The sequence below is a fragment of the Salmo salar genome, chromosome ssa13 (genome assembly GCF_905237065.1).
Source record: "Salmo salar chromosome ssa13, Ssal_v3.1, whole genome shotgun sequence".
NCBI lineage: Eukaryota > Metazoa > Chordata > Actinopteri > Salmoniformes > Salmonidae > Salmo > Salmo salar.
Genome location: NC_059454.1, coordinates 65,252,784 through 65,279,610, shown reverse-complemented (window position 1 = coordinate 65,279,610; position 26,827 = coordinate 65,252,784). Strand labels below are relative to the sequence as shown.

General features: G+C 41.8%; 1 protein-coding gene across 3 annotated transcripts in view; it reads right to left on the bottom strand.

Moving 5' to 3' along the window:
* The window catches only part of LOC106567574 (ubiquitin carboxyl-terminal hydrolase 2), a 47,401-nt gene that overhangs the window by 5,196 nt on the left and 15,378 nt on the right, over positions 1 to 26,827 (bottom strand). For 2 of the 3 annotated variants that reach the window (XM_014137049.2, XM_014137047.2), the window contains 4 exons: positions 2,954 to 3,004; positions 2,713 to 2,836; positions 2,037 to 2,148; positions 1,688 to 1,798 (listed from right to left, as the gene is read on the bottom strand). In XM_014137049.2, coding sequence (XP_013992524.1) covers positions 1,688 to 1,798; positions 2,037 to 2,148; positions 2,713 to 2,836; positions 2,954 to 3,004 — 398 coding nt within the window. Of the gene's footprint in view, positions 1 to 1,687; positions 1,799 to 2,036; positions 2,149 to 2,712; positions 2,837 to 2,953; positions 3,005 to 9,323; positions 9,924 to 26,827 lie in introns of those variants that run through there. The other variant, XM_014137051.2, reaches the window with a different exon arrangement.

Below are 26,827 nucleotides of genomic sequence, written 5' to 3'. Positions count from 1 at the left end.
GAAAAACATATACATTCTGTTGTCAGTGTCAAAAAAATCTATCCTCTTCTTGTTAAGTGTATTCAGGTGATATTAATGACTTTCCTTTGAAATAGGGTCCGTTTGAATGGACTAAAATGAACAGCATTGTATGTGTAAAAAAACATAGCATGCTAGCTCCATCCTGGTGGCGTAGTGGACTAATTCCATGGATAGAGAACAGAAGATCATAGGTTAATGCCTAAGCAAATTCATTTCCATGTGTCCTATCAGGGCTTGGAGCTCAAAACCGTTGACCCAAACTAAGCTAGCAGTGTTATTAAAAGTCTTATTGAAACATGTTCTCAGAATGTTATTTAATTACCTTCAAATAACCTATAATTTCCATTCTCAGAACGTTAATAAAACCTTCCAGGAAAACTTTCAGGGAACAATAGTAAAACATTCGCAGAACCTCCCTGAAACCTAAAAATGGATGTTCCAGAACAGGTAAAATTTTCACAAAAAATGATTCCCCTGTCAAGAAGCCATACGTTTCGTTCACAGAACCAATGGGAACCAAAAACGTACATTCCCACAACCTCCAAGGAACCAAGTGTGCTAGTTGGGACCTCTCTAACACAGATCCCAAGTGAGTTTACAATCAAACAAGCTGTCCTCCACAACAGCCACACTCCTCTTTAATACAGATCCCAGGTCAGTTTAAACTGGGGCACCCAGTCTTAGTAAAAAAGCACTTAGACATTTTATTTTACCTTTATTTAACTAGGCAAGTCAGTTAGGAACAAAATGTTATTTTCAATGACGGCCTAGGAACAGTGGGTTAACTGCCTTGTTCAGTGGCAGAACGACAGATTTTGTACCTTGTCAGCTCGGGGATTCGATCCTGCAACCTTTCGGTTACTAGTCCAACGCTCTAACCACCTGGCTACGCTGCCGCCCCGTGTGGCAGAGCATAACATGCTCTGGTACTTTGCTGACTAGTAAGTATTTTTGAAACCTGCAGCTTTGGGCTGTATGTGGCAATGTGTAGTTCATGCATGCATAATCTGTTAACAGAATTACTGACTTATTTCAATTAGCCACGAAATACCTAGTTTGAAAGCAACTGTTTTCTGGAAGCTGTCCTATGCCATTTTCCCCCACGTGGGCCAGCCCCCTAGCAATTCTAGTTACAGCCTCTCACCATTTGAGTGAGAGCTAGCAAGATGCACACAGTAGAGGAGAGAGAGAGCAATGACGTGGTGCACTTATCCACACATTTGTGAAGTAGTGTACAATTTTCAGGGACCACTTTTGGCTCGTGCGCTACTTTCAGAACTACTGGCTAAAATGTATACAAAAGTACTGGAGAATATCTTTAACCAATAAAACATGACTCATTACAAAGGCAGTTGCCTCATGATATTCAGGCAGTTATGTCTAGGCATGTCTAGGCATGTCTAATCCTAGGAGAACAGGTCAGGTTCATTATCTACTGGGCACACACTGGTTGAATCAACATTGTTTCCACGTCATTTTAATGAAATGACGTAGAACCAACTTGGAATAGACGTTGAATTAATGTCTGTGCCCAGTGGGTAGGCACCAAACAGAAGAAAATGGACAGACTTGTCCACTAAGAAACGCTGATTTTCCTTTTCCTTTTCAAAACGGTTAAAACTACTGAACAAGCTCCTGGGTTGGTGCTACAGGAGGTGAGACTTACGAGAGGTGGTCAATGTCCTCGGCCGGGAGCCTGGGCCGCACTGTGACCCTGTTGACCTCGTTGTGGAGGCCGTCCAATAGGAAACGCAGGAACTCCTGAGCGTCCTGCTGACTAGAGGAGAGAGAAAGACATTTCATTTCAAAAGCTTTCTTTTTTTTCAACCACAAAATAAGAAATGAAAATGAAAGATATTAACAGACATTAATGCCTCACTGGGAAAGGGAGAGAGAGCGAGATGCCGTTTTTAATAGCTAACACTAATTTATGAACTCGCTTTCTCACGGCACACGTATGACCATAGAAATATAATTACTAGAACAGACCACAGCCCTTTTCTGAATTAACCTACTTGTATCCCACAAATTTGGGCGCGTATCTCTGGATCTGGGTCTTGAAGTCTGAGGGACTGATGGCCTCGCTGCTGACTGATGTCCATAGGGTCTGAGTGAGTTTGGCAAACTCTGTGTGTGAGAGAGAGAGAGAGAAAGAGACGGGGAGACGGAGTGAGAGAGAGACAGGGGAAAGAAAATGAGACCACTTTTAGAGCCCTTGTACTGTGAAGCAGAGGTCACATTGCAGGGGAGAGGAGCCATGTGAAGAATAACAATCAGGTAGCAGACAGACCTTAGCTACTGTTCAAATGTTAATCATTTCCAAACCGTGTGTGTGTGTGTGTGAGTTAAATATAAATTTCAAATCAATTTACGACACAATCTGTCCAAGTATTAAGCATAGAGGTTATGTTACATATTAGAGGTCAGTATTATAGTGTCCCCAGGTGGTTCTGGAAATATTCTTAGGATGATAATTATGCTGCATAATCATGGTTAGTGCTTCTTTACACAATGTTGTCCTAAGGGAAATAATGGATTATTATTATGTTTTATTACCAAATAGTCCACACTGGCCCACTTCCAACCTTTTCAGAATTTGACAGCTGGTAACGTCCTAATGTTATTCTAATAATGCACTTTGCACTAAGGCTTAAGTAAAGTGCTCCTTGTTGGATCAGTAGTGTGCCTTACCCTCCATGAGAGCGGCCTTGGCCCTGCAGTTGTTGTTGAGGTCGGTGCGGTGCGTGTTCCTCAGACAGTAGTCCCTCAGGTCAGGTGTGTTGCTCAGACACTGCAGGATTGAGTTCATGAAACACTACACCAGGACAGAGAGAGAGAGGGGATAGACGACATCAGATCCACTACAAACCAGACATAAACACAGTGTAAAAACAGACTCATGTGTTAGTGATTTAAGTAATGGTTTACTTACTGTGTTGCCGAGGTTTCTCAGTCCCACCAGGCCTTGAGGACTCTTGGAGTTCTTTTGAGGCAAAGTAAGAGAGACACGGGTTAGAGCACAGCAGAAATCTTTCTTCACTCAGTCACACTATGGTACATGACAACTTACAAGAAGATGGGACCAAACACGAGGTCACCAGTTTAAGCCTGCTCTTGTGAGTCAGGAAATAGAACCCTCTATCCAGTGAATACTGAAAGAAACTGGTGGTATTACTATTTACCCCCACGAAGTATTTGACTCTGTTGTGAAAACATGGACATCATAAACTGGGTAGTTCGAGCCCTGAATGCTGATTGGCTGAAAGCCGTGGTACATGAAAACATTTATTTTTACTGCTCTAATTACGTTGGTGCCCAGTTTATAATAGCAATAAGGCACCTCGGGGGTTTGTGGTATATGGCCAATATACCACGGCTAAGGGCTGGATCCAGGCACTCCACTTTGCGTTGTGCGTAAGAACAGCCCTTAGTCATGGTATATTGGCCATATACCACACCCTTATTGCTTAATTATACACAGTGCGTGAACTGTATGGCCTTTGATGACAGTAATGTACACTGACATGTTGGATGTTCACTAGAGTTGTGTAACATTGTCTGAAGGGTATGGTATTACTATAGTAACGGTGGGGTATTACTACGGTGTAAGCACATAGAGCTGGGATGAAACTAGTCGACATACTGAACATATGACAGCCTCCGGCAGCGTATAGCGCATTCCGCATCTGTGCGAGAGCCTCACGGGGCTGTGTGATACACTCACACGGGTTGTCACCGTGTCACACGAATCACATATGACTTAGTGTCACTGGAGGAATCTGCCACTGCTCTGCTAATCATCGCCATTCCACAAAGAGCCACCAACAGGCTCCTATTGCATGGTGATGTCACAGACCCTTTTTTATTTGGATTTATTTTATTTAAACTAGGCAAGTCAGTTAAGAACAAATTCTTATTTACAATGATGGCCTAGGAACAGTGGGTTAGCTGCCTTGTTCAGGGGCAGAACGACAGATTTTTACCTCAGGGATTTGATCTAGCAACCTTTCGGTTACTGGCCCAACGCTCTAACCACTAGGCTACCTGCCGCCCTTGAGGTGACAACTTTATAGCAGGGCGATGTGCTACACATGGGTAACCACGGGGGGCCAGTAGAAAAAAAAAAAAAAAAATAAAATGTATGAAATGAAATGTATGCATTCACTACTGTAAGTCGCTCTGGATAAGAGCGTCTGCTAAATGACTAAAATGTAAATGTAAAATGTAATGGGTAAGAGAGTGAGTAGCCCTACAACTACTATGTTGGTTTTGATGGAATGGATCTCAATTATTTAACATTTACTGTACGGAGAGATCCACTGTACACATGATTAAGTAATTCAGCAATTAACTGTCCCTATTCAATCCATTCATATGAATACTGGGTTAAGCATAAGCATAGATTCTACACTGCATTACATTTACGTCATTTAGCAGACGCTCTTATCCAGAGCGACTTACAAATTGGTGCATTCACCTTATGATATCCAGTGGAACAACAACTTTACAATAGTACATCTATATCTTTTTTTTTTGGGGGGGGGGGGTTGGGGGGTTAGAAGGATTACTTTAGCCTATCCCAGGTATTCCTTAAAGAGGTGGGGTTTCAGGTGTCTACGGAAAGACTATAGACTTAGCTTGTGTCAATGTAAGTGTCAATACTGTCACCACACATACACTACATGGCCTAAAGTATGTGGACACCCATTCAAATTAGTGGATTCAGCTATTTCAGCCACATGTAAACAATTTAGCACACCGCCATGCAATCTCCATAGACAAACATTGGCTGTAGAACGGCCCGTATTGAAGAGCTCAGGGACTTTCAACGTGGCACCGTCATAGGATGCCACCTTTCCAACAAGTCAGTTTGTCAAATTTCTGCCCTGCTAAAGCTGTCCCGGTCAACTGTAAGTGCTGTTTGTGAAGTGGAAACGTCTAAGAGCAACAACGGCTCAGCCGCAAAGTAGTAGGCCACACAAGCTCACAGAACGTGACCGCCGAGTGCTGAGCGCGTAGCGCGGAAAAATTGTCTGTCCTCGGTTGCAACACTCACTACTGAGTTCAAAGCTGCCTCTGGAAGCAATGTCAGCACAAGAACTGTTCGTTGGGAGCTTCATAATCTAGAAAAAAGAAACGCACACCTATAAAGGCGAGGTGCTGGCTAAAGGAGTAGAAAACTAGAAAATAAGGGAAAGCCGCACACTCTAAGAGCTCAGATGCAAAAATGTAATAACCTAATAACCAACGTTTCGACAGCAAAGCTGTCTTCATCTGGGTATCATCGTTGGGAGCTTCATGAAATGGGTTTCCATGGCCGAGCAGCCACACACAAGCCTAAGATCACCAAGCGTCAACTGGAGTGGTGTAAAGCTCCCGGCCATTGGACTCTGGAGCAGTGGAAACGCGTTCTCTGGAGTGATGAATCACGCTTCACCTGCTGGCAGTCTGACAGATGAATCTGGGTTTGGCAGATGTCAGGAGAACGCCATCTGGCCAAATGCATAGTGCCAACTGTAAAGTTTGGTGGAAGAGGAATAATGGTCTGGAGCTGTTTATCATGGTTTGAGCTTGGCCCCTTAGTTCCAGTGAAGGGAAATCTTAAAGCTACAGCATACAATGACATTCTAGATGATTCTGTGCTTCCAGCTTTGTAGTAAAAGTTTGGAGAAAGGCCTTTCCTGTTTCAGCATGACAATTCCCCCGTGCACAAAGTCTAACCTCACAGGAACCCACTAGACAGACCAGGTCTTCCTTGAATACTGGGTTAAGCCATAAGCATATAGTTGCTTTACTGTATAAACTATAGACTTCTAATATAATTGTACATTACATTAATCAAACAAATGTATTCAGAAATCCCTTTTTACATCAGCAGGTCACAAAGTGCTAGACAGAAACATAACATTTTAATAATTTAGCTGACACTCTTATCCGAGCGACTTACAGTTAGTGCATTTATCTTAAGATAGCTAGTTGAGACAACCACATATCACATTTGTAGTAAGCTACATGTACCCCCCACCATCAGCCATACTGTGGTAACGTAGCCTTCCCTGAATACTGGGTTACACCAGTTCTGGGTTAAGCAGGTTTAATGGATAATGTTGCTTTTCCAAGCTAACTGCTACATGTAACCTACTGTATACAGTGTCCCCGTAATACACATTGCTGTATTAGAGGGACATTTCTGGGAACTGGACATTCTTGAAAGTTCCATATTAATATTCCATATTCCTCTAGTGTTCTAGCTAGGCTAGTCCAAATTGAAGTGGAGGGTTTGGTGAAAGTGCATCGGTACATCTGCTGACGAATGAAACACCTACGGGAGGCAGGCAGCACCCGCCTGACGCCACAGCTGACAGGACTGGGGTGGCATCACACGTGCATGTGGGTACAGTATAAATACAAACAGTCAGGCACACACAGGCCTAAAAGGAACATTCACACACGCCATAGACACACACACACACACACACACACACACAGTGAATGAAGTAGAAACAGCAGTCAGATAGTTACTGACTCACATGTATCTATCTCCTGTCCCACCCCAAACCACTCCACATACCGTACAGTATGTAACACCGCAATGACACTTCTCACACCCATACAGGTACCAAATTCCACATACTTCTTTCTCATAGTTCACTTTCCACTGGTAGAGCAGTGCAGGCACTGACTACAGGCCAAATTCATTGAGCTGGTGAGTACGGAGTACAGACAGTGCTGCTTTACATGGCCCTTCAGAGAGCGTGTCTGGGCCCACTCTTCATCGTTAGCGCTGAGACGGACCATATGGCTTGAGCCGCATGCACAGGTCAGTTTCTCACACCCTGGGTAGAAATAGCACCAGAGCCAGGGACACTGTTACAGTGATTACTGAGGAGAGGCCTGTAGAGAATGGGCTCTATTGGCATGTGGCTCACTCAGAACATGGAGGGGGGTCCAACAATAAGGGCCCTGATTGGCTAACGGCCCATCTGTTCTGAGGAGGCAGTCATTCCATTGGTTGGCAGAGGTTGAAAGTGTAAGAGTGGGGAGAACGTTGTGTTCTCCAACCTTGCTTTGCAGGACTAGTCACAGCCAAACAACTTGTGGCTGGGCGCACACACGCACGCACACACACAAAACCCGCTTCATAGCTCTCTCATACACACTCATACCCATATAAAGTTGGCATATGGTGCACCACCCAGCAGCCACACCGTAGGCTGACTGTACTGCTCATACCAATAACACTAAAAACTGTGGCGGATAAAACATTGATAACGTATTAGAACCATTGATAATGTTGTCAAAGCAGCAATAATGTTGCATTACGGTTATGCGATGGCTGTCACTGTGATGGTGCTGACTGAGGAACATTCTGCTCTCTAGATGTCCCCGTAAAGGACATCCATATCTTTAGGCCCTCAGCCCATTCTAAGAACCCATGCACCCAATCATCCCACAGCATACTGTACAGTACATGAGATAAGGCGAGACATTCTTGGAGACATAGGCTGACATTCCTTATCTATTGGTGTTCGTTCAACGTCGTAAAACAACGTCACGCCCCCAATTGTTAGTGTGACGCAGGCCAAATGGTGTTAACAGTGTTCTCGATACCCTAACGTGTGTTGCAGTTATGTAACAATAGGCAAATCAGGTTATCTTCACCCACAAGTGCTGATGGGACTTTCTTCTATCAACCAGGGAACACGGTGAGGTAAAACAGTGTTCTTTGTCAAGTGTATACTGCGGTACGTTTGACTTTCAAGGGCTAAGCAGCAGTCACTGAGGGCAAAGGTTATGAATGGTGGTTTGTTTGGTGTTTCATTGCGAGGTTTTGTGTTGAGAACTTGACTGATAGAAGGAATGATAGACAGTGCTATAGGGCATTGTGAGCCTTTGGTTTGTCCACTAGGGGTCATCCTGTCGTTTCCTCAGGGTTATTCATGTATTGATTAATGAGCCGGTATTTTCATAAAGGGTCTCGGAGTAGGAGTGCTGATCTAGGATCAGTTCCCCCATGTCCATGTAATCTTATTCCGTATGATCTTAAAAGCAAAACTAATCCTAAATCAAAATCGTACTCAGACGCTTGATACATACGGCCCCTGTCTATGGTGTGGTATGTTATACAGGCCTTTAGGCTTACATATAAGCTATTTAAAAATACATATTATTTCAAGAACGACTTCAAAGTACTGTGTAGTGTTAATGTAGTCTGTGCCGCATCAGATGATCTTTTGTCTTTAGGCCTAATTCTTCTCCTTTCAGTAGACTATGCATGTTGCATTGGAGGTTCAGAAGGGAAAGGCACGAATTTTGTCTCTTCACTAATTCTCTGTACTGTACAGTGTAGCCTACATTCAGGGCCAGAAAAGAACAGCTGGAACGGAAGAAAGCAGGCCTATATTATGTGCATTACGGGCCAGCGGTGCACACACTCCTACTCAGCTCAGAGCAGTGGTTCCCAACCTTTTGCTGTTACTGTACCACCAAGTACATTCATTATGCTCTTCCCAGAGTAACCCAGGGAGTCCTGGTTGAGAAACGCTTGTGCAGAGGATGCTCCGAGCTCTGTAAGAACTGCTGATTATGTAGCCAAATCAACTGCAGGAGGTTATAGTAAGTTGACAGGCAGGCAGCTGTTTCGAGCACTGTTTTCAGATGCCCGATGACTTGAACATAATGTGAAACTATTCCTATTGGATTGAAACAATAGCTATTGCATGCTGTCATACCATATTTGGATCCACATTTGTTGTCAGTGCAACAACCCTGAGCCTATATTGGCTTGTGTAGGATGACAACATTCCACCACACAAAAGTGTAATACTCTTATTTTATATCATCACGGGTGTCAAAATAACGTGTAACTTTTTGGAGAGGATGTAGGCTTGCCTATTCGAGCTACAGGTGCAGAATTTAAGTTAGCCTTGCTTCACTTTTGCAAATCAATAACTAAGCCACAGACCCGTTAAGATTCCAAGTTCCAACGTGGAAAGTGTAGTTTAAAGGGCTCAAGCTCTAAAAGCAATTTCATAACACATTTAATCTGTTGCTGACAGGGTAAGTGATATTATTATGTAAGTACGTAGACTACAGCTGCCAACATGATCCTTTCCTGAGGTTTATGTTGTTGATTGAAATGTCGCCTGTAACTAAAACAAATCTATCCGATGATAAATGTAAATATGAAATAGGCCCATAAGCCTAATATCAAAAATCGTCTGACAATATTCGCTCAGTCACAGTTTGGGCACCGGCTACCTGAATATGCCTTTGCTTGCATACAGAATAGGCGCACTCACCTTGGCTTGATTAATAAGAAGACCCACAAATGTGGACACCAACATTGAGCGCGACATTGGAGGACTCTTCCTGCGCAGGTCCGTCTTTAGGAAGGGGTATGCGGTGACCGGCGGCTCCTCGGGCACGGTGACGGTGTACGACTGTCGCATACTAGGCATGATGGCGGTGTAGGCTACGGTCTAAACAGCAGACGATACAATCAATTAGAGGTGGCGATGCTGAAAAGTTGTCTTCCGCGGGTGCAACAGTAGCTGGTCCCTGTGTAACGTGGTTGCACTTGGTAAGGAAAATGTTCTTCTCATCGAGGACAAGGTGTTCAATTCGAATCCCTCGAAACACTTTAATGATCAAATAAAACAGGGGTTGATGATCAATTGTCGCGATTTGCAGTCCGTCAGAAGTGAGACAACCCGATAGACCAGGTAGTCCAGCCTATATACTAGCCTTTATTTATAAATAAACAGTAACATATAGGCCCCAACGGGCACTTTGCCTACCAGAATAACATTAGACCCCAAACTCAATCTGGAATATCACTGGCTGCAGACTGAGGCCGATTCGGTTTTATATGGTTCCACCAATAAACTAGAGTCGGTGTGCAGTGCCCTTTCGTTTTACTACACAGCACACGCCCCCTCGGACTCGGTAGACGTCACGAAGTATCTCATGCTTGTCGAGACGTCAAACAGCAGAGGACGAGACCTTCTCCCCATTCACAGAGGAGGATGAAAGCGGAGCGGATGAGGACTGAGAGGAGGGTGGAGGAAATGCATGATATATCCGTCCGTGTATAATAATATATGCAATTTAGCTGACGCTTTTATCCAAAGCTACTTACAGTAATTTTACGTCTGTCGGTCTCTACATATAGATCCATTTATCTATCCATATATTTTTACACTTTGCCTTACAACATTGGCTTCATCCACCTTGACATGTGAATTTAGCTTGACAATATAATGCATAATATCAGTGTAATGTCATTAGTAAAACCTATAACATGGTATGACAAGCATTATGGCATTATGTCAATCAAAAGTCAATAACGTCCAACGTTTGTTGCTTGCAAATTTAGCAAACTAAAGCAACAGTTGGTCCTAGCTCAAGCATTGCCATGCGTTTCTCTATAATATTGTGAATGAATGACAAAACTGGGTTGCATTCACTAAGCAGCAAACAGCGCGAAACAGGGAGGGCCTACATAGATCTGACCAATAAGAAACGCTTGTTTTTATTTTCCGTTATAGAACGTGTTGCAACGGTGTACAGTAATGAATACGACCCTGGGGTACAGTAAGAGCAATGTAACACATTACCCAATCAAACATTTTCCCTGGATCAGAGATTGTTTTTAATGCAAGCAGATTTTTGGCATACCAGGGTTGTGCTCATTAGGGCACACAGTCAAAAAAAGGTTTTGCAACCGTAAACGAAAATTAGCTTTCCAGTCCAGGGAGTCCCTTCACCGTTTTCTTCCTAATTGGCCCATCATCACTCTACAGTCACATTCAATCTGTACACAGAATAATACCAGGTAGAGGGGGTGTTAAGAAAAAGTAATACATCCACCTTCAAAACCTAAACAGGAAATCCAACAAACACAGCTCCTTAATCTTACGAAAGCAAAGTGTCGCTTTTCGCCGCATCATTACGTAAGCAGCGTGGTGACCCGTTCCCTGAGAATCAGTGCATTCCTCTTATGAAACGCCACTCATGTAAGGTTGGGAGTTATGGTCTAAAAATCATATCTTGATTTTTTCAAAGTTATGTGCGATTCACGATATATATCTCGATTTAAGTGTTCTTTAAATAAGCTTTTTGTACAATTAAAGGTAAAATGCACTGCATTGCAAATAGTCAGCAATAATATAATACATTCAGGGTTTGTGAAATTATACCTAGGCTAAATATGAGCCTTCCACAACCATAAGACCCACTAATGATTTAATTATTTTATAAAAAATAGATACATCTGCTTTTTTGAAATAATCACTGATCTGGCATTCAAGTCTGTCTATTGAAATGGACATTTTGTAAAACATTCTTTTTTTTTAAATGACCAGAACCATGCATAATGCACACCAGGGGAAATGGCCAAAATATCATTACATGGAATCATGGAAATATGTTTATTCTAATTCTATAGTTAGAATATAAATAATTGTGGGCACTTTGAATACAGTGCTGTTTGACATGACAACGAATGAAAATGCCAGGAAGGAGTTATTGTGACAGGGCAGGAACCAAAGTGTTGGTCAGCGTTTCCTAGGGGACCCTATAATCTTTGGCTACATGAAATGTTTCTTCATGCAGCCAAAATATTTATGCTTCACCTATTCCTCTTTGATTTAGAAGATACTGTTGCACAAACAGCATGCTGATTTAGGCCTACACCATCACTGGTATCAGGCTGTATTAGCTAGCTACATTTGCTCTGACTACGTACATTTATTAGCTAGCTAACTAGCGATTGGCATTAGAGGCTAAAACTATTTAGCTAAACTTTCTAAGAAAAGACAAACTAGCTGTTTGCATATGTAAGAAACACAAATTAATAGTGTAATTATAGAACACTTGTGGATTTATATTAAGAAGCAAAGTGTAAACAACATAGTTGTGATCAACATTGTTGCATGTGTCACTCAATGAACAACAACAAAATTATTTTAATATTAAATGAACACAAAAAATGGACAACTTTGTTACTCTGAGATTTTGGGGGGGATGAAATTTAAAGTATGCTAATATTTTTTACACATTTGTTTAGGTGATTTTACACTTTATTCAGACAGTAATGAAATTAGATGGGGAGACAGGCAAATGGGAGAAACAGTGGGAAGGTCGGAAGCACGGATTGATCCCTATTCTCAGGTGGAAAGTTGTAGCAGGTAGCCCAGTGGTTAGAGCATTGGGCCAGTAACCGAAAGGTTGCTAGATCGAATCCCCAAGCTGATAACGTAAAAATCTGTTGTTCTGCCCCTCAATAAGGCAGTTAACCCACTGTTCCTCGGCCGTCATTGTAAATAAGAACTTCACCACGAGTCAAACTCATTCCACAGAGGGCTGAGTATGTGGGTTTTCGCTCCCCCCTTGTACTTGATTGATGAATTAAGGTCAATAATTAGTAAAGAACTCCCCTCACCTGGTTGTCTAGGTCTTAATTAAAAGGGAAAACCCAAAACCTGCAGACACTAGGCCCTCCATGGAATGAGTTTGACACACCTGCACTACACCAATACTCCGCACAGGAAATACTAATATTAATGGTTGATGGCAGTCGGTAACCAAATCATAGATTGCCGTCTCCTTGTCCATAGACTGCTTTCAAGGTAAGGACACACATTTTGGTGAACTCTCTTTAAAATAGGGCTGGAATAAAATCCTGCTTGCTCTCCAGAATGGTTGTCCACCCCTGATCTGTTTCCCAAGTGCTGGGTGTTTGAAAATGTTCTTGTTATAACAATTAATTTATCAAAATCACCCAACCTTGAAGACAAATCTAATGTATATCAATATTTAGGTGGTTTATGCCATCTAGTTGAAGTTTCTTGCCATAATCTTACTCTACAAAGACAAAATATGAGTTTATGAGTTGTGAGTCCCCCTACCATCTCTGCCTAGTATGTGCACAATACTAAAATGTCAAAATATATATTTGAGGTCTGGAGCATTTAATATGCAGGACGTAATATGTAGGGACTTATTCAAAACTGCCCATGAATGGCTGCAAAATACATAGCCTCATATAATTCATTTTCAACGAGTAGGCATATCAGATTTCAAAAATGTGATTACAGTGGCAAAATTGGGAAGAAGCGGAATACAATAATGTCAGTGTGGGGAATAACATTAGTGTTCTTGCTGACAAGCACATGAATTACCCTTTATTTTAGCCCATTGTTAAGAATAAGAATTGTCCCATTGATCAGACTAAATAAAGTACATTGCTAATAAAATCTCATAACCAATGTGTTTATATTCATTATCTCCCCTCTAGAATCAAACGTACACTTTTGGGTTCACAATAACTTTGACAAAATTATGTTCACAGTTACAAATCAGGTCACCCTAGCAAACTTCCCAGCTACAACATACTGTGGGTCTGTTTGCTGCCGTTTAGCTGTCACAGCCTGCCAATCGTCAAACGAGGGGACTGCAAGTGTGGATTAAATGTACATGCTGTCAAATGGCTGCATTCTGCAATAGGACCCGGAGTAACAGCAACCTAATTTTGTTGACAACATTGTACATAAAACAGCGCTACCGTGCTGCTCTTTTTACAGTTATATAAAGTCAACGGAGAACGTTCTCTCTCCATTCAGCTCCACTCTAATCTTGAGGGGCGTTTTTTGTAAACGCGCATCCAACCCCGTGATCCGGTACTTAACAAGACCAATCATATGCTGCAATGTGCCGCGGTTCACGGTGCTGTGACAAGAAAACGATCGAGGTTCCGCTCTTGATGTAAAATTGATGTCGCAGATGCTACGATGTCAAAACGATATGGAGCACAGTTGAAAGTTAACACACTACACAATGTACTCATTAGAAAAATAAAAGCAGTAATTTTCGTTGCGTGATATATAAGAGGTGTGGCATTTGAGGGTCAATAGCGTGTGTCTCACGGCCAATGCGTGGGAGTTGGCAGCTCTGTAATCATTTTAGCCAATTTGGATCTATTTAGTAGCTAACAAGGTAGACCAGTTGACTTGTTATAAACAGGCCCTTCTGTCCGTCTGCAACAGTTTGAACAGAATGCTAGCCTGTCCACTTTGTTCAGATGTTGAAATGTCAAGTGGCCAACCTTATTTCTCAGAATGAGAACGACTAACCACTTCGTTATATAATTGTGTTTTATGCTTTAACACACAGACTAGAAAAAATATTTTCAGTACTTGGCTAAAATTCTGCTAGCGGGCCGTTTTATCTCAATGTCACATGCAATAAAATGAGCATTAATTTATTTTCCAGAATCAATGTTCATTGATACTCCCGTTTTAGTAGGTTCTAGTCTGCGCGCAATTTGAGTCTCAATGTGTCCATATGACTGATTTTGTCCCAAATCTCAAATGCAATTAGTGAGTTGAAACCGCTTGTCAGAGAGGAAGAAGTGATCTCTCATCTTGGTTGTTGTGAGTGGCAGGAGGGGGGCTTGGTGTGTGTGTTAAAACCTGTTTGGGATAGGGGGCAGTATTTTCACGTCTGGATGAAAAGCGTGCCCAAAGTAAACTGCCTGTTACTCAGGCCCAGAAGCTAGGATATGAATATAATTGGTAGATTTGGATAGAAAACACTCTAAAGTTTCAAAAACTGTTAAAATAATGTCTGTGAGTATAACAGAACTTATTTGGCAGGCGAAACCCCGAGGACAAACCATCCAGGATTTTCTTTTTTTAGTTCACTGTGTTTTCAATTGGTTTTCTATGGGAACCTAGATTTGTTGCACTTGGTTGCAGTTCCTATTGCTTCCACTAGATGTCAGTCTTTAGAAATTGGTTGATGTTTTTCTTTAGAGAAATGAAGAAGCACGGCTATTCAGAACGAGGGTCCAGCCTAGTGCACTCTAATGTTTTAGTGCGTGTGACCGGGATCGCGCTTCACTTTGTTTTCGTCCGGTATTGAACACAGTTTATCCCGTCTTAAATTTTATTGATTATTTAACCTAAAGTTGGATTAGGAAAGTTGTTTGAAATGTTTGGAACAAGTTTACAGGTAACTTAGATATTTTGTAGTCATGTTGGGCGAGTTGGCACCGGTGTTTTTCTGAATCATACGCGCCAAATAAAATGGACATTTTGGAGATATAATGACGGAATTAATCGAACAAAAAGGACCATTTGTGATGTTTCTGGGACATATTGGAGTGCCAACAGAAGAAGTTCTTCAAAGGTAAGGCATGAATTATATAGTTATTTCTGAGTTTTGTGTCGCGCCTGGCGGGTTGAAATATAAATGTCATGTGTTTGTTTGATGGGATGCTGTCCTCAGATAATCGCATGGTTTGCCCTCACCGTAAAGCATTTTTGAACTCTGACATGGTGGCTAGATTAACAAGAAGTTAAGCTTTAATTTGGTGTATTGCACTTGTGAATGTATGAAAGTTAAATATTTCAAATAATTTTTTGGGAATTTCACACTCTGCAAATTTACCGGATGTTGTCGAAACGTTCCGCTAGCGGAACCCCTAGCCATAACAGGTTTTAATGGAAAGGTGCACACGGACCAAGACCTGTATATAATGGGGAGATGCTCATGTCTCCACCCTAACAATGGGAGTTGTTGGACAGAGTTAGGCGAGAGTAAAACCTCTCGCTTCGCCTCTTCCTCTCTGACACAGCACAGAAGGAGCGAAGGAGACAAGACCAAAAATACAACATGAGAAGAAGCGTACATAAACGCTCGTAAATGTAAAAATAAAACTCGATTCATGCAATACAGGCATCTGAAATACCGCACAATAACACATTAAACATTATTTCGATATATCGCCCAGCCATACACTCAAGCGTTAAATATAAGAACTACGATAAACTGTGTTTACTAGCAGTCTAGAGGGCAGGGTCATAATATGACATATAGCACCTGCTCCAGATATGTATGTAATAGGGGTTAGATATTGAAATATCAGATATTATCATCATCAATAACGTACTGTCCGAACTCAACAGCCTGGCAGGCACAGTACGGAAGCAGATACTTTAACACTTGAGTGTATCTTACACTTGCCATTGAGTGACAGTGATTGAATGTGAAAAGGCTGCACAGCCATTAGCCGTGGTTTATTGGCCAAATACACCTTCTTGGGCCTTATAACACACCGCCTAAGGGCTGTTCTTAGCACGACGCAACGTGGAGTACCTGAACAAAGCCCCTAGCCGTGGTATATTGGCCATATATGTCACGACTTCCGCCGAAGTCGGTCCCTCTCTTTGTTCGGCGGTCGATGTCACCGGTCTTCTAGCCATCGCCAATCCACCTTTCATTTTCCATTTGTTTTGTCTTGTTTTCCCACACACCTGGTATTCATTCCCTCATTACATGTCATGTATTTAACCCTCTGTTCCCCCCATGTCTGTGTGTGTAATTGTTTATTGTTGAGGTTGGCACGCTTCCGGCTGGTTTGCGCCGGTTTTATTTTATTACCCGTGTTTTGTGGCAGCCTGTACTTTGTACTTGTGTTTTTGTACTTTGTGCTGCCTCACTGGTTCGTTGGGCATTTGTTTTGTGACGCAGTTGCGTTCTGTGCAAATGATTGCCTTAGTAAAGTGCTTTGTCCACTCATCTCTGCTCTCCTGCGCCTGACTTCGATGCACCAGCTACACTCACCTCTTGACAATATATCAATACAGGTGTGCCAAGCTTGTAGCGTCATACCCAAAAAGACTCAAGACTGTAATCGCTGCCAAAGGTGCTTCAACAAAGTACTGAGTAAAGGGTCTGATAACTTATGTAAAATTTCAGTTTATTTATTATTTTTATACATTTGCAAAAATGTCTAAAGGTTTTGCTTTGTCATTATGGGGTATTGTGTGTGGGGGGGGGGGGCAATTTAATACATTTTAAAATAAGGCTGTAACCTAACAAAATCTGGAAATATATTTTCCAAATGCAATGTATGCCATAAATTTACTCCACTATCACCCTATCAGTGAGGTAGGTATCTGTGTACATCAGAGATGTGTAACACAGAATAGGTTTTAATAGTGGGAGATTTAGTTACCGAGATTAAATCGGACAGACAGCGCATCTCAGTATGGAGCGCAGTTCACAATGCATGTATCATCTCACCAGCTGGTAACTTTTTTTCCTTGTGACAGGTACATTTGCTGCAGCATAGTCTATGCTACAGTAATAACAAATTGCATCCAAAATAGATAATCCTGTTCAAGAAACATATATCGATGTCCTAGCCTACCTCTTTCAGGTAATACATTTAATGCACTATTAGCCTTATATTTAGCTAATGAATGATGGGTTAATATGCATAAGCTTCTAACTTATAGTCTCTATACTGTTCTCTTGCACAATATGCATCTGCTCTCAGCTGGCCTCTCTCCTTCTTTGCAACATGGATTCGGGGTAGACGTAACATAGTAAACAAACATCCAGGACACTCAAATTGGTATGATATGTTACGTTTGGTATGAATTTGTCGATGTCCATCATTGATTTAATATGTTATGAATTACAATTCGTATGACACGTTGTATATTACAAATCATACAATATGTTACAAATTATGTTACAAAATACATATAATATGTTATGAATTACAATTTGTTGTGGATAACATTAGCTAGGTTAGGGGTTAAGGTTAGGGTGAAGGTTAGGCTTATAGTTAGGAGTTCAAGGTTTAAGGAAGGGTAACTAACATGCTAAGTACACTGAACAAAAATATAAACGCAACATGTAAAGTGTTGGTCCCCTGTTTTATGAGCTGAAATAAAAGATCCTCTAAATTTTCCATACGCACAGAAAGCTTATTTCTCTCAAATTTTTGGCACAAATTTGTTTACATCACTAATGAGCATTTCTCCTTTTCCAAGAGAATCCATCCACCTGACAGGAGTGGTATATCAAGAAGCGGATTAAACAGTATGATCATTATACTCTAAAATGTGCAGTTTTGTCACATAACACAATGCCACAGATGTCTCAAGTTGAGGGAGCGTGCAATTGGCATGCTGACTGCAGGAATGTCCACCAGAGTTGATTCCAGATCATTTCTGTCTGTAATAAAGCCCTTTTGTTGGGAAAAACTCATTCTGATTGGCTGGGCCTGGATCCCCAGTGGGTGGGCCTGGCTCCCAAGTGGGTTGGCCTATGCCCTCCCAGGCCAAACCATGGCTGCGCCCCTGCCCAGTCATGTGAAATCCATAGATTAGGGCCTAATTTATTTATTTAAATTGACTGATTTCGTTACATGAACTGTAACTCAGTAAAGTCTTTGAAATTATTGCATGTTGCGTTTAGATTTTTATTTAGTGTAGTTGCAAAGTAGCTAAAAAGTAGTTAAAGTTAATAATTAGCTAAAATGCTAAAGTTGTCCGTGATGAGATTCGAACACGCAACCTTTAGCTTGCTAGACATTGTCATTATTATTGTTTTTTTGCCTTAAGTAACCTTCTGTCTAATGTAACCATACCAAACTGAAAATATCATACTAATTTGAGTGTCCTGGATTTTTGTTTACTATGTTACGTCTAGTCTACAAGACCAGGATTTTCTTTTAGCTCTTGTGGAGTCCGAGTAAAAGCTAGACTAGAATAGCTTGTTGAAACCTTGATTTTCCCAAATCTGTGGAGACTGAAGGGATCTTGAGAGTTATCCATTCCTGAGAACGGGTTTGGTAACATATGATTCTGAACTTAATTAATGAAGTTGCATATGAAAGGAGTTTCTTTAAGATTGCTTTGTAAATAAATAAGAGAATGCAGCGCTCTTCTTACAGACAGAGAGGTCCATCCCACATTTTTATACAGACTACAATGACGAGTCCGAAAATTGTCCCCTGTGATAAAATGTATTGCGGAATGGTAGAATGCGTCCAAGGGTTTCAAAACAGAGGTTGCCACATGCATGTAAACAATACCACCAAAAACCAATACAGGGAGAACCGTTGTTTGAACAACCGTTGTTTTTCCAATTGTCAACACTGAGGCATGATTTCTTTCCATATCAAAAAAACAATCGTGGATCTTAGCTTCTTAGTCATATTTTCTATATGCGTTACGAAGAACAACTTCGGACATCAATCTAGACACCCAGGTACTTATATTGAGAAACACTATAATGCAAGCTATTGTTTGCTGAATGTTAAATACAGCAGCCAAAATAACTCGCTATGAGTTTGAAAGAAGTGAGAGAACGAGCGATAGGCTATAGCAGTTATTTATTCAGACCATACCCATTCAATCTTCGTGAAGAGAAGCAAAACCCATTTGAGCAAAATGATCATTAACTGGCTAATAATAGGGACCTCAAGGAAAATAATGTCTGGTGTGTTAGAAATGCCAAGACCAGTTTTTGGTCCCAGTAGCCTCAACAGCACTCTGTAGGGTAGCACCATGGTGTAGCCAGAGGACAGCTAGTTTCTGTCCTCCTTTGGGTACACTGATTTCAATACAAAACCTAGGAAGCTCATGCTTCTCACGTCCTTCCATAGATTTAAAGGGTCTACAGACAATACGCATACAGGCACGACTGAGCGTAGCGCAGTGTTGCAATGTAGTTTTGTGTCACAAAAGGGGCGGATCCTTGTAATACGCGCCGTCATTCGACGCAGTTTTTTTCCTACCTGGAAATTGAGACCCGACGTATCATTTCTTGCAAAGACTGAGGGGCAGTATTGAGTGAGTTTTGCAACGGAAGTCCCGCCCATGTCTACATCACGTCTTTTCTGGTATTCTTTCTGGTATAAACACAGAAAAGATGGACGTTCTTCTACTTTTCTTTTACTACTTGCAAGCTTCCTTTTTTGCACTTTTTATTTTGAGATTTGCTAAGCGCAATTATGTCTATGTCCAGTTTGGAGGAGCGTCTGTGCGATCTGGTGAGACAATACAAGAACCTTTATAACCCTTCAATGCGGTTGTATTCAGACAAGCAAGCAAAAACAACAACTGGAGGGAGATATCACGTCATTTAAACACCGATACTGATATGAAAGAAACATGGAGAACGAGTCGGGACCAAGCGGGCTGTGCCTTTTACTGAGGAGTCTGGCCACTCTACCATAAAGGCCTGATTGGTGGAGTGCTGCAGTGATGGTTGTCCTTCTGGAAGGTTCTCCCATCTCCACAGAGGAACTCTGGAGCTCTGTCAGAGTGACCATCGGGTTCTTGGTCACCTCCCTGACCAAGGCCCTTCTCCCCCGATTGCTCAGTTTGGCCTGGCGGCCAGCTCTAGGAAGAGTCTTGGTGGTTCCAAACTTTTTCCATTTAAGAATGATGGAAGCCACTGAGTTCTTGGGGACCTTCAAATGCAGCAAAACATTTTTGGTACCCTTCCCCAGATCTGTGCCTTGACACAATCCTGTCTCGGAGCTCTACGGACAATTCCTTCAACCTCATGGCTTGGTTTTTGCTCTGACATGCACTGTCAACTGTAGGACCTTATATAGATAGGTGTGTGCCTTTCCAAATAATTCCCCATCAAGTTGTAGAAACAGCTCAAGGATGATTAATGTAAACAGGATGCACCTGAGCTCAATATCAAGTCTCACAGCAAAGGGTCTGAATACTTCTGTAAATAAGGTATATCTGTTTTTTATTTTTGTAATACATTTGCAAAAACGTCTGAACTTGTTTTTGCTTCGTCATTATGGGTTATTGTGATTGAGGGGCAAAAATGATTTGATCCATTTTGGAATAAGGCTGTAACATAACAAATGCTGGAAAAAGTCAAGGGATCTGAATAGTTTCTGAAGGCACTGTACATACACACCCAAAGTGGCAGCGTTAGAGTATTGAGCTGCTGTTTGGGGCCATGTGCCTGACATATGCTAATAGGAGTGTTAGTACACTGGGGGGGGGGCATGTGACCCATGGTGTTGGATGGACGCCACCTCTGGACTGCAGCTGAGAGAGGTGAATGGACTGAGAGAAAACGAGGGAAAGGGGAGGGGTTCAAGTAGAGGGGGAATTAATGAGAGCGAAAAGAGATGGATGAGAAAGTGGAGTGAGTGGAGCGAGACAAAGATATTTAAAGGGATAGCTCACCCAAATTACATATTGGTTTCTTTACCCTGTAAGCAGTCTATGGACAAGGTATGACAGCAATCCATGCAGCAATCCAACTCACCTCTAACTGTTATAGGCCTATTTCTATTTTGCCCTGATATTCAAAAGTGTTGGAAAAATGTGTCAATAATCAACTGACTGGCTTTCTTGATGTCTATAGTATTCTCTCAGGTATGAAATCTGGTTTCCGCTCAGGTTATGAATGTGTCACTGTCTCCTTAAAAGGTCCTCAATGATGCCATCATTTCCCTTGATTCTAAGCAATGTTGTGCTGCTATTTATATTGATTTGGCCAAAGCTTTTGATAAATTAGACCATTGCTTTCTTGTGGGTCGGCTAAGGAGTATTGGTGTCTCTGAGGGGTCTTTGGCCTGGTTTGCTAACTACCTCTCTCAAAGAGTGCAGTGTATAAAGTCAGAAAATCTTCTGTCTCAGCCACTGCCTGTCACCAAGGGAGTACCCCAAGGCTCAATCCTAGGCCCCACGCTCTTCTCAATTTACATCATTTGGGTGGGCCTGTGCCCCTGTGACAACAATTTTGGACCCCCTCGTGGCCCCCCTAAATGTGGAGTATGAAATAATTTTTACAACACATTTTTGCTATCGTTCTTTTTTTACATCCGTTATTAGACAGTGGCAACGCGGAACACTAATTTAACCCACACATTTTCTAGAGGGACGGCTTTATGCGGAACACAACAGTTTCGTAGCACATGCAAAACGATATGACAACAATAACGTCTAATGTAACTGGCCCCTCCAGTTGAAATGGTCTAGAACCGCCACTGCTGCTACCATGTTGTGTTGCTACCATGTTGTTGTCATGTTGTGTTGCTACCATGCTGTGTGGTCATGTGTTGCTGCCTTGCTATGTTGTTGTCTTAAGTCTCTCTTTATGTAGTGTTGTCTCTCTTGTCATGTGTGTTTGGTCCTATATTTATTTATTTTAATCCCAGCCCCCGTCCCCGCAGGGGGCCTTTTTCCTTTTGGTAGGCCGTCATTGTAAATAAGAATTTGTTATTAACTGACTTTCCTAGTTAAATAAAGGTTAATAAAAATAATACATTTGGCTTATTTTCTAAATGCTAACAATTTAGCATTTGTGGCACAAATCCCATTCCAGTCATGATACCGATATTAGCATGTTTTGCGCATCATGTTCAAATCATCTCATAATGGATTGGATTTATATAGCGCCTTTCTACTAAGTGAGGTACTCAAATCCCTTTACATAGTAAGGGGTGAAACTCACCTCTTCCACCACCAATGTGTGGCACCCACCTGTGTGATGCACAGCAACCATTTGTGCCAGAACGCTCACCACACATCAGCTAGCATGGTGAGGAGTGATATTTGCCAATTAGGAATGAGGGTGATGATTAGGTGGCCATGATGGAAATGGGGCCAGGTTGGGAATTTAGCCAGGACACCGGGGTTAACACCCCTACAATACGTGCCATGGGAGATTTAGGACACCCGTTTAACATCCAAAATACAGAAGTGACAATCAATTTGACATACTTTCGGATGATTTGAACATGATGCACAAAAAAATGCTAGTATGGGTTGCATGACTTGAACGGGATTTGTGCCACAAATGCTAAAACGTTAGCATTAGGAAACAGTGCCAGGAAAATAAAACCAAAGCATGGATTGCTGTCATACCTTGTCCATTGTAATTTGGGTGAACTATCTCTTCAAGAGCAGTGTTTCACAGACTGCCACGGAACAGGTCCACAACAAACTCTGTGAACAAACTCGATGTCACTGGTTGCATGCCTGCATCACTGTGTGCATGTGTGTTTTTGTCCTCATAGTTTTTTGTTATTTATTTAAAAAAATAATTTAACCTTCATTTATACATGTTTTTCTCATTGAGATAAAATATATTTTTCAAGAAAGACCTGGTCCACAGCAGCAGGGGGAACAATGTTTCAGACAAAACAACTTCGATACACTAACAACATTGAACAAAACTATAGACACACATACAGTACAACAATTACATATTACGTAAAGAAAAACCTAAAAAATATAACTTCACCTTGTTACTAGGTGAACGTGCACTTACTGCATCTTTGTGTGTGTGTGTGTGCGTTCACATGCGTGAGTGTGTTTTCGTCTCAACAATTCCATTTTAATTTGGCTGGCATTTGATCTTTAAAAACAACCCACACATCACAAGTATGGAACAAACAAACCAGGCCTAGCAAAGGAGGAAGAAAGGGCTCTACCTACAGTGGAGGAAGAAAGGGCTCTACCTACAGTGGAGGAAGAAAGGGCTCTACCTACAGTGGAGGAAGAAAGGGCTCTACCTACAGTGGAGGAAGAAAGGGCTCTACCTACAGTGGAGGAAGAAAGGGCTCTACCTACAGTGGAGGAAGAAAGGGCTCTACCTACAGTGGAGGAAGAAAGGGCTCTACCTACAGTGGAGGAAGAAAGAGCTCTACCTACAGTGGAGGAAGGAAGAGCTCTACCTACAGTGGAGGAAAGAAGAGTTCATTCATGAGCATGCATCCTGGGCCAAGCACACACATAGACACTGAGGAGTTGGCCATAGAAAATGTCCTGCAATGTCCCTTCATGTAGCAATTCAAGTGACAAAGTACCTCTGGTCTTTTCAGCAACACAGGCTCACTTACAGTAAACATGGTCTGACCAACATGTCCTTCCCCCCACTGAGCTGAACTTTCTTATGGCCTCAAGGTGTTAAGTCCCTGGCTGTGTCTGATATTGCAACCTATTCCCTACATTGCACCCTTCTTTTGACCAGGGCCCATAGATCTCTGGTCAAAGGCAGTGCACTGTGTAGGGGTCCTGGTCAAAAGTAGTGCACTGTGTAGGGTATAGGGCACCATTGTGGATGCACCTGTGTGGGGAAGTGGAGGAAAGGGGACTCAAATACAATGTAGGTATAGAAAGAGCCTATAGTGGCCTACACATAATGAGTACAACATGGAACTAGAGTATGGACTGTGTACATTCACGTAAGACTGACACAGTGGCACCGTTACGTTGGGAACAGCAACAGCATTGGGCATGGGTACCCGGTCAGTTTGTGGCCAAAGTGTAGGACATTACCCAAGAGCTTTTGTACACAATGAAATGAGACTCAGCGGGAGTAAAACAACAGATCTCTTGTTTCACATCGTGTTGATGCCAAGCAGAATGTTTGTCGTATGTGGCATTGTGTCAGTCATATGTGAATGTACACAGTCCATGCTCTAGTTCCATGTTGTACTCTGCCATATTATGTGTAGGCCACTATAGGCTCTTTCTATATCAAATCTTATTGGTCACATACACATGGTTTGCAGAAGTTAATGTGAGTGTAGCGAACTGCTTGTGCTTCTAGTTCCAACACTGCAGTAATATCTAACACGTGATCTAAAATTCACAGCGACTACCTTATACACACAAATGTAAAGGGGTGAATAAGAATATGTACATATAAATATATGGATGAGCGATGGCCGAACGGCATAGGCAAGATACAGTAGATGGTGTAGAATACAGTATATACAGTTGAAGTTTACATACACCTTAGCCAAATACATTTAAACTCAGTTTCACAATTCCTGACATTTAATCCTAGTAAAAATTCCTTGTCTTAGGTCAGTTAGGATCACCACTTTATTTTAAGAATGTGAAATGTCCGAATAATAGATAGTTATTTCAGCTTTTATTTCTTTCATCACATTCCCAGTGGGTCAGAAGTTTACATACACTCAATTAGTATTTGGTAGCATTGCCTTTAAATTGTTTAACTTGGGTCAACCATTTCGGGTAGCCTTCCACAAGCTTCCCACAATAAGTTGGGTGAATTTTGGCCCATTCCTCCTGACAGAGCTGGTGTAACTGAGTCAGGTTTGGAGGCTTCCTTGCTTGCACATGCTTTTTCCGTTCTGCCCACACATTTTCTATAGGATTGAAGTCAGGGCTTTGTGATGGCCACTCCAATACCTTGACTTTGTTGTCCTTAAGCCATTTTGCCACAACTTTGGAAGTAAGCTTTAGTCTTGATGTTGCTTCAATATATCCACATAATTTTCCCTCTTCATGATGCCATCTATTTTGTGAAGTGCACCAGTCCCTCCTGCAGCATAGTACCCCCACAACATGATGCTGCCACCCCTGTGCTTCACGGTTGGGATGGTGTTTTTTGGCTTGCAAGCCTCCCCCTTTTTCCTCCAAACATAAAGATGGTCATTATGGCCAAACAGTTCTATTTTTTTTTATCAGAGCGGTGTGACGGCTGCGTGGTCCCATGGTGTTTATACTTGCATACTATTGTTTGTACAGATGAAGGTGGTACCTTTGGGCGTTTGGAAATTGCACCCAAGGATGAACCAAACTTGTGGAGGTCTACAATTTGTTTTCTGGGGCCTTGGCTGATTTCTTTTGATTTTCCCATGATGTCAAGCAAAGAGGCACTGAGTTTAAAGGTAGGCCTTGAAATACATCCACAGGTACACCTCCAATTGACTCAAATGATGTCAATTAGCCTATCAGAAGCTTCTAAAGTGATTACATAATTTTCTGGAATGTTCCAAGCTGTTTAAAGGCACAGTCAACTTAGTGTATGTAAACTTCTGACCCACTGGAATTGTGATACAGTGAATTATAAGTTAAATAATCTGTCTGTAAACAATTTTGGAAAAATTACTTGTGTCATGCACAAAGTAGATGTCCTAACCGACTTGCCAAAACTATAGTTTGTTAACAAGAAATTTGTGGAGTGGTTGAAAACCTAACGAAGTGTATGTAAACTTCCGACTTCAACTGTGTGTGTGTATGTGTATATGTATGTATGTATTGTGGCAAACCTCTTCAAAGTTAGGAGCGTTTGTCACAAATTAAGTGGGAAACTGTCACCAAAGTCAGCCCAGAATGAAAGTTATTTCAAACATGACAGTACCTGTGTGTTTGTTTCGCTGTCCTGGTCCACCCAGGCCGCAGGTAAGGTCAAGGATAGCAGGGTTCGGTACACAAATCTGGTTCTCGGTAGGTCCAGGTCTAAACGCCAACAGGTAAGTCCAAAACAGTCCAGCTCGTACACGGTAAATCCAGCCAATGTAGATTGTCTCTTTCTCTATGGTTCATAGATCCTTCCCGCCCTCTCTCTCTCTCTCTCTTCCTGGTTTTTCTTGACCTTTTATCTGTGGGTCGGCTCCACCTTCTGAGGGTTCCCCTTGCTTCTGGGAATTGTAGTTTTGGCAGTTGGCCATTTTGTGATCTGTAGTTCTGATCGGGGTGGCCATTTTAGTGATCGGGCAGAGCCCGTTTATTAGTTCTGCCCTCACATATCTGCCATTTATCACTCGACCCCCTTCTTTGCCACAGTATGTATGTATGTATGTATGTATGTATGTATGTATGTATGAATGTATATATATGAGAGAGAATACTCACCATGTGGTCATGCTGGAGAGCGGTGCAATCCCATCACCTGGTGATATTTGTTGGGGTGTGGCTTAAGTCACAATTATTCTACAGTATTTTAATGTGTGTGTTTCGGTTGTGATCTCAAATGTTGGGGCAGCATTTATTTTAGAAAGATGTTAAAAAAATAAACAAACTACTAATTAGATTAGTACAGTGGCTTGCGAAATTATTCACCCCCACTTGGCATTTTTTCTATTTTGTTGCCTTACAACCTGGAATTAAAATACATTTTGGGGGGTTTGTATCATTTGATTTACACAACATGCCTACCAGAAATGGTTTGATAGATAAAAACGGCTGCATGGGACCTTTAAAAA